Raw genomic sequence first — 17,704 nt, forward strand, 5'->3', positions numbered from 1 at the left:
TCTTTTTATCTAACCAGTTGTACCATTTTTGCCAAGTTAAGTAATAGTCTGAGTCTTCTTTTCCCTGTATTTCTTTGGTCAGTTTATCCATTTCCGCACATTCCATTGTTTTTTGTATTATTTTTTCTTCTGGTGGCGTATCTTCCAATTTCCACATTTGTGCGAAAATGATTCTAGCAGCGGTTAGGATGTGTATTATTAAGTATTGTGTCTCTTTTTTATAATCCTTTGTCAGTATTCCTAATAAGTATGTTTCCGGTCTGAGGGGCACATTTTGGGTGGTGATTTCTTCCAGCTGACTTTGAATTGTTTTCCAACATTTTTTGACTTTTGGGCATGACCACCACATGTGGTAGTAGGTCCCCTTCTGTATTTTACATTTCCAGCAATTCTGATTGGTATTGGGAAACATCCTTGCCAACCGTGCAGGTGGGAGATGCCACCTATAAAACATCTTCTTTGTATTTTCTTTGTAGGGCACGGACATTGTCAGTTTAGTATTTACTTTCCACATTTTTTCCCACTTTTCTAGATTAATATTGTATCCAAAATTTTTGGCCCAAATAATCATGTTTTCCTTCACCACTTCTTCTTCCAATTTGTATTTAAGCAAATAATTATATATTTTAGTTATTAATTTGTCATCTGATTGCATTATAATTTTATCTAATTCATTTCTTTCTTTTTGAATTCCAAATTTTTTCATATCGCTTTTATATCTTGATTTTATCTGTAGATACGTCCACCAATCAATATCCGTGCTCTGTTGTCTCAATTCCTCTGTTGTTTTTATATCTCCTTCTGTGTTCAACAATTCGTCGTAGGTTTTCATCTTGTCTATATCCATTGTGTTCAGGTAAATTTGGGCTTCCATGGTTGATAGCCATCTTGGGATTTTGTCGTAGTGTTTTCTCCTTATTTCAGTCCAAATTTTTGCCAATGCTCCTCTAATATAGTGTCTCCTGAAGTGTTCATGTTGTCTGGGCTTTTCCTCCCATAAGAATGCGTGCCAGCCTTTGGACAGGTCGAATCCTTCTAGTGCTAATGTTCGTTTATCTTTGAGTGTCATCCAATCTTTAATCCAAGTTAAGGCTGTTGCAGTGTAATAGGTTTGCCAGTCTGGTAATCCCAGGCCACCCCTTTCTTTGGTGTCTTCATTTTTCTTTTCCTCCAACCACTCATACCATCTCTACCAAATTTTATAGTATTCTGTATCCTCTTTTTCTGCAAGAGCCTTAAGTGTGAAAAATGATCATAAAGAATTTTTTTCAGTGCCGTGGTAACTTCGAATGGTCACTAAATGAACTGTTTAGTCAAGGACTACCTGTAATGGCTAATATTACAGATACATAATATAATTCAGAAAAAGCAGGAATTCAAAGTTCTGGTCAATTGTCTATATATTCTTCCAATTTTAGGAATGCCTGCTTAGGGTTCCTATCCCCTATTAGGGGAAGTGGTGGTGGGTATTCTTTGTAGGGTCTTCCCCTCCCCTTAATCTCCAGGCCAAGGAGAAACCCAACACTGATCACCTTCTTCAAAGTATTATAACCACCTGGATTTTCCAAAGTGCCTTCATTCTGGAAGCATAAATGCAGGGAATTTTTTTAATCCTATTGATGTACTATTTTGTTTTTCAAATAGTCTTTTCTTTTTGCTATCATGTTTTATATATAAATATATATCTTCTGTAATTGTGTTGGATTCAATCTGGGTCTAATTTTTCTTAGACAAGAAAGTAAAAACAATACCACTCTAAAAAAAGGGGGGGGGGAAGAGCAACTGATTTTTTAAAAAAATTGAAGTATTTTGTATGTCTGTTAGTGTCTGGTTGTACAGACATTTCACTTATGTATTTTGAGACTGTAAGAATTTAATTTTCTGCCTAGGAAATGGCTCCTTTCAGTGCTTCCTCTCTTTATTTTTTAGGACATTGGAAGCATCTTGAAGAAGTAAGTAAATCCACCCTTTTCTTTACAGATTCAGAGATCAGCAGCTCCTCCAGCAGTTTTCCTATTTTAGAAAGGTCTTTCTTTATTTCGCAGTATTTTATTGTAAAGACAACGTAAAGTATTTCAGGGCTTTTTAGGCATTTCCTCAGACAACCTCAACACAATATAATTAGCAATATTTGATATGATCAATTATTATGTTTGGTTGCCAAGCACCCGAATTGTGAGTACAGGGACACTGTGACAGATGTTAAGTGGGAAAATGGCTGTAAGTCAGTTTTTTGAGAGCTATTGTAACTGGTTGCTAACAAATAGTCATAAACTGAAGATTACTTGTAACTGAATTTGTCTCTATTAAATTAAATTGCATTAGTTTAATCCAGTGGTTCCCAAACTTTTTCAGTCCACCGCCCCCTTGGTGCTACAAACTCATCCTCAGTGCGCCCCACCCCCACCCCGTATAAATAGCATTGTTCGGAATAGCGGTTTGCACGACCCACTAAGGAAGATAGTAACAGTAAATCCAATTTAAAAATCTTTTGTTAATTCAACAAAATTGTTGAACATGATCCAGTGATACCAGGTTTTCAAAGTCTGATAATCATTTATCAAAAACCTTAGCAACTACTAACTTAGTCAACTCAGTAAAATTTAGTAACTACTTCACTGTTCAGTAAATTCTTAATGTGATGGATGGGCTTGATGAAGTGACACCAGTTTCCCAATGTCTGGTTTTAAGTCACTTAGCAGGAGTCTTAAATCACCACGTTCAGTAATCTGGAGTCGATTTCTCTGCTTGGAGAGAAGTTGGATGACCACACTGAAACCACGTTCCACCAAATATGATGTTGGAAATGAAAGAAGGAGCTTCTTAACCACTGTCCATAGTGCAGGATAGCGATCAGAAATTTCCTTCTGTAATCAAAACTCTTGGTACGATTTCTTAAACTTTGGCTTCAGCTCAATGTCATTTTGCAACTCTATTAGTTGATCCTCCACTACCCCATCTTCCTCAGTATCTGAAAATGGATTTATCACCCAATCTGGAATTTCCATCAAAAGAAGATCCTGATATTGCTCAGACTTATCTTTATGTAACATGTCCAAATGGTCACAAAAAAACTTGCAGATCATCATCTTGTATCCCACCTTTCTCTTCTAGCTCGGACAAGCTCGGAAATTGGTATAGCTCGCGATGGCCTATATTGCGCTTGAATAGAGTTAACTTTGAAATAAACGTAGAGATGACAGATTTGGCCTTAATAAGATGGACCTCATTTCCTTGCAACTGCAAATTCCCTTCATTGAACTTTGCAAACAATTCTGATAAATAAGCAATGTCATGCTTGATCTCTTTGAGTTCATCACTAAAGTAATGACTGATGGCCAACGAATGTCTTCACCTCTGCAGATTCTCAAAGATTTCTGAGACCAGTGTTGAATACTTAATTTCAGTAGTGACCAATCCCAGTCTTAAAATGAGTTTAGAATCGGTGGGAGTCACTGATAACAATGAACTCCTAGCTACTGATAATGAGTCCAATCCTGCCTTTCTTTTCCTTCTGTCCACGTTTTGCAAGTACTTTTTCCAGGCATATGTTTTATTCTACCGGATACAAACTGTTAGGGTGTGTGTAAAAAGTATTTGTTGCTTGTGCAACGAGCAGAGCAGAAACACACAGGGAAGGAGATAAACGTGCGAGAAAAATACTTTATAGATAACAAACAGTCTCGGTGTAAGTAAAACAGTCCAAGGTCATAAACAGTAATATCAGTCCAGTAAGTATCTTCCCTTACCAAAGCAAACAGACTTTAGTAACTCTTGGTATTCAGTACCATATAACAGACGCAGTAAGCAACAGGATACAATCAGGTATCAATCCGGAAGAAGCAGGAAGAACCAGGAAGAAGGAACGCTTCTCTGTGCTGCTTATTTATGCACTGTAGCCTAATTACAGGGCTCAGCAAACCCTGATTACGTGGCTCAGTTGTTTCTTAAAGAAACAGATATTGCCTGACCAACAAGTTAGGAGTAAGCTGCAAGCTGAACCTAACATTCTCCCCATTGGGCAGGACAATATACACAATAGATACAGAAACAAAAATACACATCCAAATCATACATTGTACAGTGGTATCAGTTACATTTCAGATTCTTAATCCAAATCTTTCACAACAATTGGTGTGTTTAATGGCACCTTGCGCTTTGGTAAAATTATCGGCAATATTATCCTCTGATGCGCAATATTCCAATGTAACCATGTTATCCTTAACACATTGCCGAACATTCAGATAACGTATATCAGTGTATTTAGTCCTTGTCTTTACAGCAAGATTCGTTGCCATTTTAATGGCTGCCTGGTTATCTTCATAAACCGTAATAGGATAGTCCATTTTGAATCCAATATCTTCCATCAACTGTTTATAATAAATCAGTTCAGTACATGTAAGTGATAGACAAGAAAACTCCGCTTCCATGGTAGACAAACTGATGTGTTTCTGGCGAATTGATTTCCATCCAATCAGGCAGTTATCCAACATGATTGCTATTCCAGACGTAGATTTTCTGGCAAAACTGGCATCAGCATATGCCTTTAACATCATATTGGCATTTGGTTCTAAATACATAGCAAAATGTAATGTTCTTTTAAGATACCTAAGAACACGTTTAGCAGCCTGCCAATGCCTATCAGTAGGCTCTGAACTATATTGTGCTAGTTGATTAACACTAAAAGCTATATCAGGCCGTGTCCAGTTGCTCAAATACGACAAACTGCCTATTAATGATTGATACAGTTCTTTACTGAACTGTGGACTCTGCAAACTATCCTGTTGGAATTCTTGTGCCATAGGAGTCTTGGCAGGTTTACATAATTCCATCCCATATTTTTTCAACAATTTGCAGATTTTATTAGATTGTGATATTTTAAATCCTCTAGATGTTTTCAGGATATCCAGCCCTAGATAATGCCGTATATGTCCTAGATTTCTAAGTTTAAATTTTGTTTGCAACTGACCGATAATCTCTCTGGCCTCAGCGTCAGTTCTGGTAATTATGGCAATGTCGTCTGTAAAGAGTAACAAGAATGAAACACATCCATCCTGTTCTTTTTTAAACAGACATTTATCTGCTACGCCCTCATAGAACCCAATGTTATGTAATTCCTGCACTATACATTGGTTCCACTCGTAACCTGATTGCCTTAAACCATATAGGCTTTTCTGTAGCCTCCAACACTCAGTTCTATCCTGTGTATCATAACCAGGAGGTTTCTTCATATATATTGTATGCCTCAACGGAGCGTTCAAGTAAGCTGTTTCGACATCTAAATGAGTAATAGAGCATTTATTTCTAGCTGCCCAAACAAGCATCGTTCTCAAAGTGCTCGCTCGTAGACTTGGAGCAAAAACCTCATCATAGTCTCTATCTGTCTGTGAGAACCCTTGTGCAACAAGCCGAGCTTTATGGGTTACTACCCCATCTACACTTTTCTTTATCTTATAGACCCACCTAGAGCCTATAAGTTTCTCATTTGGTGGTATTCTTACAACTTCATAGACACCAAGCCTCTTCAAAGAATCAATTTCTCTATCCATTGCCTCCTGCCAGGCTTTTTGTTCTTTTTCTGGATATAATTTTATATCATGATAACTGGATGGTTCGATATCTACTTGGCAAACCACTGTGGCTTTATAGCGATCTGGTGGATGCCGGTCCCTGGAAGATCGTCTAGGCATAACAGGACTAACATCAGGTATATTGGGTTCATCCTCCCCTAACCCTGATTCCTGTTCCTGTTCTTCCACCTTAATAGATGGTTTATCATCCATCTCAGATGAACTATCATCAGGAATATGGTCTATCTTAACATCTACATCTGTAAAACCATAGTCTGCTTTTTCTAACCTGTCCCAGCCTTCATGTTCTAGGAATTTAGCACTAGTGCTACACAAAACTTTTGTTGTTCCTTTTTCCCAGAACCTATAGGACCTATGGTTAGCCTCATAGCCAACAAAAATCATTTTCTTTGCTCTCTGTTGGTCCTTCCTTCTCTGACTAACTGGTATATGCACCCAGGCTGGTGCACCAAAAGTATGTATATAATTTAAATCAGGCTTCCTCCCGTGCCATAAAGTAAAAGGAATTTTTCCTGTAGAGGAGTGCACCACATTATTTAAAATATGATTGGCACATAGTATTGCTTCTCCCCACAATTTATCAGGTAAACAAGCATCAGCCAGCATAGTCCTAGTCATAGCTTGTAGGGTCTGGCCTCTTCTTTCAATATATGCATTATGTTCTGGCCGAAAAGGGGCAGAACGTTTATGCTGTATCCCAGCATCCTTCAAAAACTTAGCCAACTGATGGTTAATAAACTCAGTTCCATTGTCAGTAACAATGCATTTCACCTTAAACCTCTGCTTCCTTTCTACAAAACGAAGCCAATTTGTGATACATTGGAACGTATCACTTTTGGACTTCATAAGGTAGCAAAAACCATATCTAGTAAAGTGATCAACTATACTTAAAATATAGCATGCTCCCCCTAAACTGGGTTTCTTTGGCCCTATTAAGTCTAAAAAGACTACCTCCAAAGGTTTAGTTGTTTTAAACCCATTGCAGCGGTTTGCAGGTGTAACTTTACTTTTATGCTGGTTACAAGTATTACAGTTTAGGTATTTGCTGCAAGCCCTTAAATTGATGCCGTTAGACTGCTTAACAGTCGAATTCAACAACCTGAAATTCAGATGACCAAGCCTTCTATGTAGTAAATGTACGCATTCATCATGAGGCTTTACATTTCCAAATTTAGCTTTTGACTGAACTAACAGTAATGACCTATCCCTAATAACAAATAAGTCGTTTTCTAATTCTGCAGTAACTACAGTGCCTTCACATTCCAGCAAACATTTGTTGTTTTTAAAAGTTACTGTAAACCCAGAATGTAGTAATGACTTTACAGATAAAAGGTTATATTTCAAACTAGGGATATAAAGCATGGGTAAAGGGTGCTTACTAATAGAACATTGAACAAGTCCCTCCCCAGCTACAGTCACATTCCAGCCATTAGCTAATTTGACCTTTTTAGTACTTTTCTTCATGTTTAGAAACAGTTTTCTGTTTTTTGTTATTGATTGAGAGGCACCGCTATCAATCACCCACCAATCATCTCTTATATTATTAGATGAACTGGTTGCTAAATTACACCCTTTCCTGGGTTTAGCAGAGTTTCTAGCAGATACTTTCTTATTACAATATTTTGCAATGTGCCCCTTAGCCCCACATGCATAACAGCGTTTAACAATATTAACATTCTCATATACAGCTTCCACTTTTGGTTGCTGTTGCATCCTTAACTGGTCTCGTTCTTGCCTACGTTTGGCCTCATCCAGTAACCTACCAGTTATACTGGCAAATGTTAGTTCATCTCTAGACAATACTTCTAATGATGAAACAAAAGAGTCATAACTGTCATCCAACGATGAAAGAATAATATAAACTTGCTGCAGTTCAGTAAACACAAGGTCTTTCTCATGTAGCTCCTGGAAAAGCCCTGTCATGGAGTCCAGGTGAGCCATCATGTCTCCTCCTTTCTGAAGATGTAAGCGAAATAATTTCCGTGTCAGGTAGATATGGACACCCACAGAGTCACGAACGTAGAGCTTCTTTAGCTTTGTCCAACACCTCGCAGCAGACTCTTCGCCCCGGAAATGGACAAGTTGCTGGTCTCCCAGTGTCAGGCCAATGATGCATAAAGCACGCTCGTTGTCCCTGTGAAACTTCGCTATCTTTTTGGCATCTTCTTCGTCAGCAGCATTCAATGCAGTTATGTCCGGTGGATTATTAACCACGTCCCACAGTCCTTCTTTTCGCAAAAGTAGACAGCATTTTGTGGACCAGGTAACATAGTTTGTTCCATCCAACCGGGTTATAGTAGAATAACTTGTACCTTGCTCAAAAGCCATCATCTTGACTACTACACCCACTGTCTGCACTTCTCACTTCCACAAAAACAAATTAAAGAGCCCTGGAACGTTCTGGGCCCATAACCAATGTTAGGGTGTGTGTAAAAAGTATTTGTTGCTTGTGCAACGAGCAGAGCAGAAACACACAGGGAAGGAGATAAACGTGCGAGAAAAATACTTTATAGATAACAAACAGTCTCGGTGTAAGTAAAACAGTCCAAGGTCATAAACAGTAATATCAGTCCAGTAAGTATCTTCCCTTACCAAAGCAAACAGACTTTAGTAACTCTTGGTATTCAGTACCATATAACAGACGCAGTAAGCAACAGGATACAATCAGGTATCAATCCGGAAGAAGCAGGAAGAACCAGGAAGAAGGAACGCTTCTCTGTGCTGCTTATTTATGCACTGTAGCCTAATTACAGGGCTCAGCAAACCCTGATTACGTGGCTCAGTTGTTTCTTAAAGAAACAGATATTGCCTGACCAACAAGTTAGGAGTAAGCTGCAAGCTGAACCTAACACAAACCATTATTGTTAGGGAAAAAATGGGTCTTCCAAGCAATTTTAAAAGACACTGTCAGAATGACTCTGCTCTCAGCCCCACTTGTGGCTCCTTGAAAAGCACCTCCCCCCACGCTCCAACACCTGAGGAGACAGGGGTGTCTAGAATTAAAACGTGGTTCAAATCCCTAGTATAGTCCTTCTGCGTGAGAAGGGGGTTGCTAGATGACCTCCAAGGTCCCTTCCAACTCTTACTGATACTGGCCCTGGCTTTCCTGGCGGAACAGCGGCAGTGGCAACGACAGCAGCAACAGCCCCCCCCGCCCCCCAGCAGCCCACCTGGATCCTTGGCAGGAGAGTGGCAGGCCTGGCTGGCCGCATACTAGCCACCCTGGGAAGGCCTCTGGTGATATCGGGGTCTGCGGCAAAACTCCCGATTTCTCCAAATGCCTCTTTCTTACCGTTGTACAGGGATGGGCTGCGGTGCGGAAACTTCAAAAGTTCTTGCGCCGTCACCTGCAGCAATTGCTTGGAGCTGGTTTGGAAAGGGGAAAAATGCAGCCGAATTAGGGAAGACAACCCCCCCCCGATCCCTCCAAACGGGTCTCCCTTCGGTAGCCTCCCTGCTGAAAAGCTTTCCTGCTTCTCTTCTACCTGCATTCTGTTACCGGCTCTGCACCCAGGTAGCGGCCGGTGGCCCCGGGTAGCAGCGTCTTGTTGGTCTTGGGGGGGGGGTGGAGAGCCAGTAACAGTGTGCAGGTAGAGAAGCGGGAAATGCTTTTGGCACCCCCAGCTCATTCGCTGCAAGAAAGAGCGGGCGCTCGGAAGAGCGGGCTCCGTTTGGGTGGGTGATCACTGTTGGGTCGCGTAGTTCAGTGTGGAGGCTACCGAAGGGTGACCAGTTTGGAGGGATCTGGGTTGGGGGGTTTCCCGCCTAATTCGGCTGCGTTTTTTCTCTTCCCAAACCAGCTTCAAGCAAGTGCTGCAGGTGGCCCATCCCCTTACCACAGTAAGAAAGAGGCATTTGGTGAAATCGGGAGCTTTGCTGCCAACCCTGATGTCACCAGAGGCCTTCCCAGAATGGCAAGTATGCAGCCAGCCAGCCAGGCAGAAATTTTCTGACTGAGGAGAATGAACCCCTGGAACAGCTTTGCCTTCAGACATTGTGGGAGCTTCATCACTGGAAGCTTTCAAGAAGAGGCCGGACTGCCATCTGTCAGAAATGGAATATGGTCTCCTGCTTGGGGAGTGGTGGTGGGTGCTGGACTAGATGACCTCCAAGGTCCCTTCTAACTCTGTTATTCTGTCATTTTGTCTTGCCAGATATCAGGCTAAGGAAACATATGAGAATCCGGTGGATTTACTTCTAGAGCCGAAGTGGACAATCTGGGATTACAGCGATATCCCTGCGGTTCTGAAAAGTGCCATGAAAAAACTGAGAGGTAAAAAACAGCTGCTGGGGTTTTACACTGGATGACATTTTGAGCATCCAAGAGACATTCTGGGTCAGTGTCACATGGATCAAAGAGGGATCGATTTCAGGATCAGTGTCTCAGTTATGATTGTAAGACGAGGCTACCTGTATTCTTCGTAGCCCAAACCCAAATGCACTGATCACTGGGGAAGCAGAATAAGTTTCCACTAAGTATAATGGAATATATGCAGGTAGTTCTTGACTTATGACCTCAGTTGAGCTGAAAATTTCTGTTGCTAAGCAAGGCAGTTGTTAAGTGAGCAGTGCCCCATTTTACGAACTTTTTTGCCACAGTTATTCAGAAAATCACAGCAGTTAAGTGAATCACTTATTGCTTAACGCATTGTAAGCCGCCCTGAGTCTCCGGAGAAGGGCGGCATATAAATCAATTTTTTTAAAAAAAATCACGGTTGATAAGTGTATCTGGATTCATGCATTGACTTTGCGTGTGAGAAGCTCCCCAGGAAGGTTGAAGAGGACAATCCCAGAATCATGGGATGCTGCAACCATCGTAAATACAAGCTGGTCCCCAAGTATCCAAATTTTGAACACATGACTGGGGAGGCTGCAACAGTCATAAGTGTGAGAACCAGTCGTAAAGCTCTTTTGTCAGTGCTGCTATAACGTCACTAAAAAAATAGTTGTAAATTGAGGACTACCTGTATATGGAATTTATTCATTTATTTTTATTATTTATTAGTCCAATTTATATGCCGCCCTTCTCCGTAGACTCAGGGCAGCTTACAATGCATTATAGCAATAGCCTGCATACTTTTTGTCTATACCTGCTTATTAGGGCTCCCCCCCCCCCAAGCAGTGTTGTTCTATACAAAGTTGGCTTATTGGCCCCACAATCCGGGTTCTCAATTTACCTACCTCGAAAGGATGGAAGGCTGAGTCAACCTTGAGCCTGGTGAGATTCGAACTTGCACTAATTGTAGGTAGCTGGCAGCTAAGTGCTAGCATTTAATAGCACTTTAGTCCGCTGCACCACTGAGGTGCATATATAGTAGAATATATTTATACCTGATGGAATATATATAGCTACCAATGACATTCTGGCTTGTAGCTTTCCCTATTCCTTATTTCCTGATCTGAGGCCAAGGAAAGCAAACCAGGGAATCTGAGGGAGGCCCTTCTGTTGCTCCAATTCCAGGGATGAGATGCTGAATTCCTCCCTTTTCTTCCCCAGATACTCTGGAAAGTGGACTTCAACTACAGGAAGGTAAATATGAGTTATAGGAATTGGATTTCCGTGCTATTTTAAGCTCTGATGCAGTAACGTGAAGAGAAACACAATAGATCAAAAAGAAAAATATAGGATTAATTACTATATAAGACTATGGTGGTCCAGTAAACTTTAATGATTATATGATTTATGAACTATTACTTGCCATTTATATGTACAATATTAGCTAATGCAGTGGAGAAAAATTCCTTGTGTGACTGATCACATTTGGCCAAATCAAGCGGTTGTTCTGTTCTGTTCTGTTCTGTTCTACTCCTCTACTCCTGCTCCGCTCCATTCCGTTTTATACATACCATATTTTTTGGAGTGTAAGATGAACCTTTCCCCCCCTAAAAGAGGCTGAAAATTTGGGTGCAACTTATACTCCGTATGTAGCTTTTTGGAAGCTTTTTTCAGCCCCACCGAGGCACTAATGAAGCACTAGCAAGCAATCTTCCCAGCTTTGCCTGCTCCCTCAACTCCCTGAGTGAAGCAGTCTCCCTGCTTTGCTCCGACTCTCAGCTGTTCTTTAGAAGCTTTTTTCAGCCCTAACCAGGTACCAGCCGAGTGAAGCTTTGCCTGCTTTTCTCATTGCTGCTTCCTCTCAGCTGTGCCTTAGAAGCTGTTTTTTATCCCCAAGCAGAAACAATTAAAATAAAATAATGTCTTTTGTCTTTCTTGTTCTAGGACCTTATCAAAAAAGTGAAAAAAAATGTAGTGGCTGAATTCAGAGAGCTACAACTCTGGTTAAAAGGACAGGAGAAGCTTCTATTGACTAGAATGGAAGAGACGGAGAAGACTATTACGGCAAGAAAGGAGAAGGGTTTGGCCAAGCACATGGAGGAACTGGGCTCTCTTGACCATCTGATCCAGGAGATAGAAGAGAAGCACCAGCAGCCAGCCAGCAAACTCTTACAGGTCAAGCAGGAAGTTGAGATCATAGAATCCTAGGGCTGGAAGGGACCTTGGAGGTCTTCTAGCCCAAGGCAAGAGTCCTTATTCCATCCGGAACAAATCTATTATTGGAAGCCTCCAGTGATGGAGCACCCAGAATTCTGGGAGGGAAGCTGTTCCATTGATTAATAATTCTCACTGTCAGGAAATTCTTCCTTATTTTAGGTTGGATCTCCTTCCACCCCTTTTCCCTATGAGAGCCCTTCAAGTGTTGGAAGATGGTTGTTGTGTCTCCCCTAAGCCTTCTCTTTGTTAGGCTAAGCATACCAAGTTCCCTTAGCCACTCCTTGTACACTTTGGCCTCCAGAGTCCTTATCATCTTCATTGCCCCCTCTCTGCATTCTTTCTGGGGCCTCAGCATCTTTTTTCTTCCATGGTGTAACAGAATGATGTATAGAGTTTTGTATCAACGCTGAAAAGGGATAGACTGCTTTAGTCCTGCCACAGAATACTTTTTTTTTTCGTATTTTTCCTTTTTTTTCATAATTTTAATTGAAATTACAATAGTGAAAAGTACAAATGCAAATCAAGAAAATAGGGAAATGGAGAAGGATAAGAAGGAAAGAAATGTAGGAAAAAGAGAAAAGAAAAAAAAAGCATTGACTTCCATCTTTTTTCGGCACAGTAAAATACAAAATAAAATTACAACTTTTTTACATTTGCATGTTTAGTATTTAGGATTTAATTTGTATAAAAACAAATTAATAAAAAAAATCATGTGTCAAGATTTCATTTTTTTCTATTTAGAGCACAAAGTTCAGAAGCAGCAGAAACAAAGGTTCATATCTAATGAAAGCAGTCAATTTTCTTCATTCTATCTATCTCCATCACTTTTTCCATCCATTCTTCTGTTGGGGAGATTGATATTCCTTTCCATGTCTGCATGTAGGATTCTGGCTGCACTTAACGTATACAGAAACAAAGTTCCACATCTTTTTTCAACTCCTTGTTTACTAATCTTTCTGACTCTTTCTATGGAAAGGAAACTGGAAAGTATGAAGACTACAGGTAGTCCTTGACTTATGGCTACAATAGAGCCGAAATTTCTGTTGCTAAGCAAAACAGTTGTTAAGTGAATTTTCCTTCATTTTACTCCCTTTCTTGCCACTGTTGTTAAGTAAATCACTGCAGTGGCTGAGTTAGTAACACGGTTATTAAATGAATCTGACTTCGCCATTGACTTTACTTGTCAGATAGGCACAAATTGTGGTGACATGACCCCCAGGACACTGTAATCGTCATAAATATGAATCAGTTGCCAAGCAGCTGAATTTGAATCATGTAACCATGGAGATGCTGCAACAGTCATAAATGTGAAAAATGGTCATAAGTCAGTTTTTTCAGTACTATTGTAAGTTTGAATGGTCACTAACTGAACTGTTGAATGTCAAGGACCACATGTAATGGCTAATATTAGGAAAAATACTGTAATTCAGAAAAACCAAGCCATGCGATTCATGATTTTAAGAATGCCTACTTAGGGTTCCTTTCTCCTTTTATGTTGTGACCCAGGCCCACGTAGTTGATAAATATTAAACTGTTAATGATAAATGTTAAAATGTTAACCTGTTAAATGCAAAACAGTTCCAAAAAACAAACAGATTTTATTAAAAGAAGCTGAGAATTAACTCATTCTTAGTGTATTCTAAATGAAATGAAAGCAAAGTCCTTAAAACACCAGTCTTTAGTTTACCTCTGACCTTGGGATAATTAGGCAAACTGCCAAAGGCTTTTCTTGGCAGCAGTTCAGGAACAGAAGAAATAACTACAGCCAAACAAGAAGCAATTCTCTCAAAGGTTGTTTTCCAGCAAAGAGGCCAAGAGCTGTGGCTGGTCTTTTAAGCCTTATGGGAGGGGCCAGTCATCTCTTGGCCCTACTCCCGAGTCGTCCTCTCTGCTTTAGCTGCTCCTGCCTTCTGGCAGCTCTTCTCTTACAGGCTCCTCCTGTTCCTCTTGCTCTCTACTGTCAGCCTCTGGAGGCTCCGAAGTCCGCACATCACTCCCCGATGGCCCTGGCCCCATCTCTGCCTCCGACGCAGAGCCCTCATCCGGGCCTTCCCCAGCCTCCAGGACTGGCCCATGTTCTTCCTCAGTCTCATCGCTGTCCGACTCCGCTGCCAGCTCCGCAAGCTGCTGGCGGACCACAATGTTTTAGGGGATGTGGGGGTTCTTTGTAGGGTCTCCCCCTCCCCATAATTTCAGGGCCAACAGTTATGACCTTCTACAAAGTTATAACCCCCTGTATTTTCCAAAGTGCCTTGATTCTGGAAGCATTAATGCAGGGCATTTTTGTATTCTATTGATGCAGTATTTTATTTTTTCAAATAGTCTTTTCTGTTTGCTGTTGTGTTTTACTATTTATTTATTTATTTATTTATTTATTTATTTATTTATTTATTTGCAAGGTGTGTTACGTTCTGCATAATTGTGTCATATTCAACTGGAGTATAATTTTTGTAAGAAAAGGAAATAAAAACAATAGCTCTCTAAAAGAGGTGAACGGCTGGGGAAAACAGAGCAATGGGATTTCTTTTTAAGAAAAATGGAAGTACAATTTATATGTTGTTTTGTATCTGGTTGTCCAGTTTTTGTACATTCCTTATATTAGTTTAAGAATTTAACTCTCTGCATAGAAAATGGCTCCTTTCAGCGTTTTGTCTCCCTTTTTTTAGGACATTGGAAGCACCTTGAAGAAGTAAGTGAACCCCCCCCCTTCTTTACAGATTGGCAGCTCCTCCAGCAGTTTTCTTATTTTGGAAACTTATGTTTGTATTTAGCAGTAATTTAATTTAAAGGTAATGTATTATTGTAATCCATCTTTTTCTCCACGGGATGCACAAGGATTTAAAAGAGTAGGGGGCGCAGAGCGGAAACATGAGGGTCTCTATTAGACTTTTCACTTAGCTGGATGAGGGTGGATGAATTCCGGGTTCCGGCTCAGGATACACAGATATACAGTGTGTAGAACAGCCCAGTGCAAACATTCTGGAGAGAGAGAGAGAGAGAGAGAGAAGTTCCCTGAGGATGGGCTCCAGCACCAGTCTCAAAGCTTGGAAGAATAAACCTCCCTTATCCCAGTAACCGACTCAGACTGGATTCTGTAGTTAGCCAATCCTCAAGCACCATCTGATGTTATAATAATAATAATAATAATAATAATAATAATAATAATAATAATAATGATGATGATTTGAAATACGAAATCCAGCATGGTTATCTTGTTTGCTGTGTATACTGTCAAGTTTGTGTTTAATAATAATAATAATAATAATAATAATAATAATAATAATAATAATAATAATAATAATTTTATTGTCATTATACGTGTATACACAGTATACCCATACAACGAAATCCACTTAACAGCCAAAGACCAGGTCCAACACACATAACAATCCCCAAACACACCCCCACCCACCACAATTTCCCCACCCCTAAACCACCCAAACATCCACACAACAGACCAAGTAATACTGTCCAACAGCTCACTGATGGTGGCCCTTTAATTCATTGTTGAGTGCAATTATAGCTCTGGGATAAAAACTATTCAGAAAACGTGTGGTCCGAGTTTTAATTGTTCTGTATCTTCTGCCAGAAGGCAACAGTCCAAAAAGATTGTAAGCAGGATGGGAAGAGTCTCTGAGAATGTTATGCAACTTTCTCAAACAGCGAGATTCGAAGATGTTGTCCAGGGCTGGTAGCTGGAGTCCGATGATATTCCAGGCAGTTTTAATGCTTCTCTGTAGAGCTTTTTTGTCCGCTACAGAGCTGCTCCCATACCATGCAAGAATGCCGTATGTCAGGACACTCTCAATGGTGCTGCGATAGTAGGACAGAAGTAGATGCTGAGATAGATTTATCTTCCTGAGCATTCTCAGGAAGTACAGCCTCTTCTGTGCCTTCTTCACAAGCATGTTAGCATTCATAGTCCATGAGAGGTCCTTCGAGATATAAATGCCCAGAAATTTAAAACTACCCACCCTCTCCACCTCCTCACCATTTATGTACAATGGTAAATGTACATCTCTCTTCCTCCTGAAATCAATTATAAGTTCTTTAGTTTTGGTGGTGTTAAGTGTGAGATTATTTTCATTACACCACAGTGTCAGCCCTTGTACTTCCTTCCTGTAAGAAGACTCATTGTTCTTATTAATGAGCCCCACCACTGTTGTGCCATCCGCAAATTTAATAATTGCGTTGGTGTTATACAATGGGGTGCAGTCATGTGTGTACAAGGAATAAAGGGAAGGGCTTAGCACACAACCCTGGGGGGCTCCTGTGCTCCTTTAGAAAGCTTCTTCCATTGGCATGTTGATAAGCAATGTTCTTTTGTCTTGCCAGATATCAGGCAAAGAAAACACACCAGAATCTGTTGGATTTACGTATCGACCCAAAGAGGACAATCTGGGATTACCGTGATATGACTGTGCTTCTGAAAAGAGGCATGAAAAAACTGAGAGGTAAAAAACAGCCGCTGGGGTTTTACGCTGGATGACATTTTGATCCCAGAGTCTCCAAGAGAGATTCTGGGCCGGTGTCACGTGGATCAAAGAGGGATCGATTTCAGGATCAGCGGAAGAGACACCCTCATTTCTTTCTGGGGAAAGGCCTTGTGTCTTGGCACCAGGAGGGAAAGAGGAGCTTTCTGGTTTCTCCCATTAAAGATGTGCCACCTAAAAACGGGAACCATTAGCTAGTCATAGTTGACCATTTACAGGTAGTCCTTGACTTAAACAGTTTATTTAGTGACTGTTTGAAGTGACACAAAAGTAACCTATAACCATTTTTCACACTTTATGACCGCTGCAGGAACCCCATGGTCACATGATTTAAGTCAGACGCTTGGCCACGGACTCATATTTATGAAGGTTGCAGTGTCCCGGGGTCATGTGATCATTTTTTGTAACGTTCTCACAAGCAACGGGGAAGCCAGATTCATTTAATAACCATGTTACTAACTTTACCACTGCAGTGATTCACTTAACAACAGTGGCAAGAAAGGTCGTAAAACGGGGCAAAACTCACTTAACAAATTTCTCACTTAGCAACAAAAATTCTGGACTCAATTGTCATCATTAGTCAAGGACAACTTGTATTGTTCATTTCCCGAATCCATACGCACTGATCACTGGGGAAGCAGAAAAAGCTTCCACTCAATATAATGGAATGTGGTCACAAATCACTTTTTTCAGTGAGGCTGTAAGTTAGAATGGTCACTAAACGAAAGGTTGTAAGTCAAGGAGTACCTGAATATGGAATATATAGTAGTATATATTTATACCTGATGGAATATATATAAAGTCACCAATGACATTCTGGCTTGTAGCTTTCCCTATTCCTTATTTCCTGATGTGAGGTAAAGGAAAGCAAACCAGGGAATCTGAGGGAGGCCCTTCTGTTGCTCCAATTCCAGGGATGAGATGCTGAATTCCTCCCTTTTCTTCCCCAGATACTCTGGAAAGTGGACTTCAACTACAGGAAGGTAAATATGAGTTATAGGAATTGGAATTGCTTGCTGTTTTAAACTCTGATGCAACTAACTTTAAAAGAAATATAATAGAACAAGAAAAAAGAAAAATATAGGACTAGATACCTTAAACAACATGACTATTCAGTAAACTTTAAG

The 17,704-nt window shown here is 40.4% G+C and overlaps 1 protein-coding gene across 1 annotated transcript in view; it reads left to right on the forward strand.

The window, feature by feature from the left end:
- The window catches only part of LOC139310083 (E3 ubiquitin-protein ligase TRIM11-like), a 61,447-nt gene that overhangs the window by 14,984 nt on the left and 28,759 nt on the right, over positions 1 to 17,704 (forward strand). Inside the window, 5 exon segments of the mRNA XM_070934240.1 lie at positions 9,392 to 9,505; positions 11,089 to 11,121; positions 11,812 to 12,042; positions 14,751 to 14,773; positions 16,420 to 16,538. Coding sequence (XP_070790341.1) covers positions 9,392 to 9,505; positions 11,089 to 11,121; positions 11,812 to 12,042; positions 14,751 to 14,773; positions 16,420 to 16,538 — 520 coding nt within the window.

The sequence above is a fragment of the Pituophis catenifer genome, unplaced genomic scaffold, assembly GCF_029215685.1.
Source record: "Pituophis catenifer annectens isolate HBS135680 unplaced genomic scaffold, rPitCat1.0.hap2 SCAF_2, whole genome shotgun sequence".
NCBI classification, from domain to species: domain Eukaryota; kingdom Metazoa; phylum Chordata; class Lepidosauria; order Squamata; family Colubridae; genus Pituophis; species Pituophis catenifer.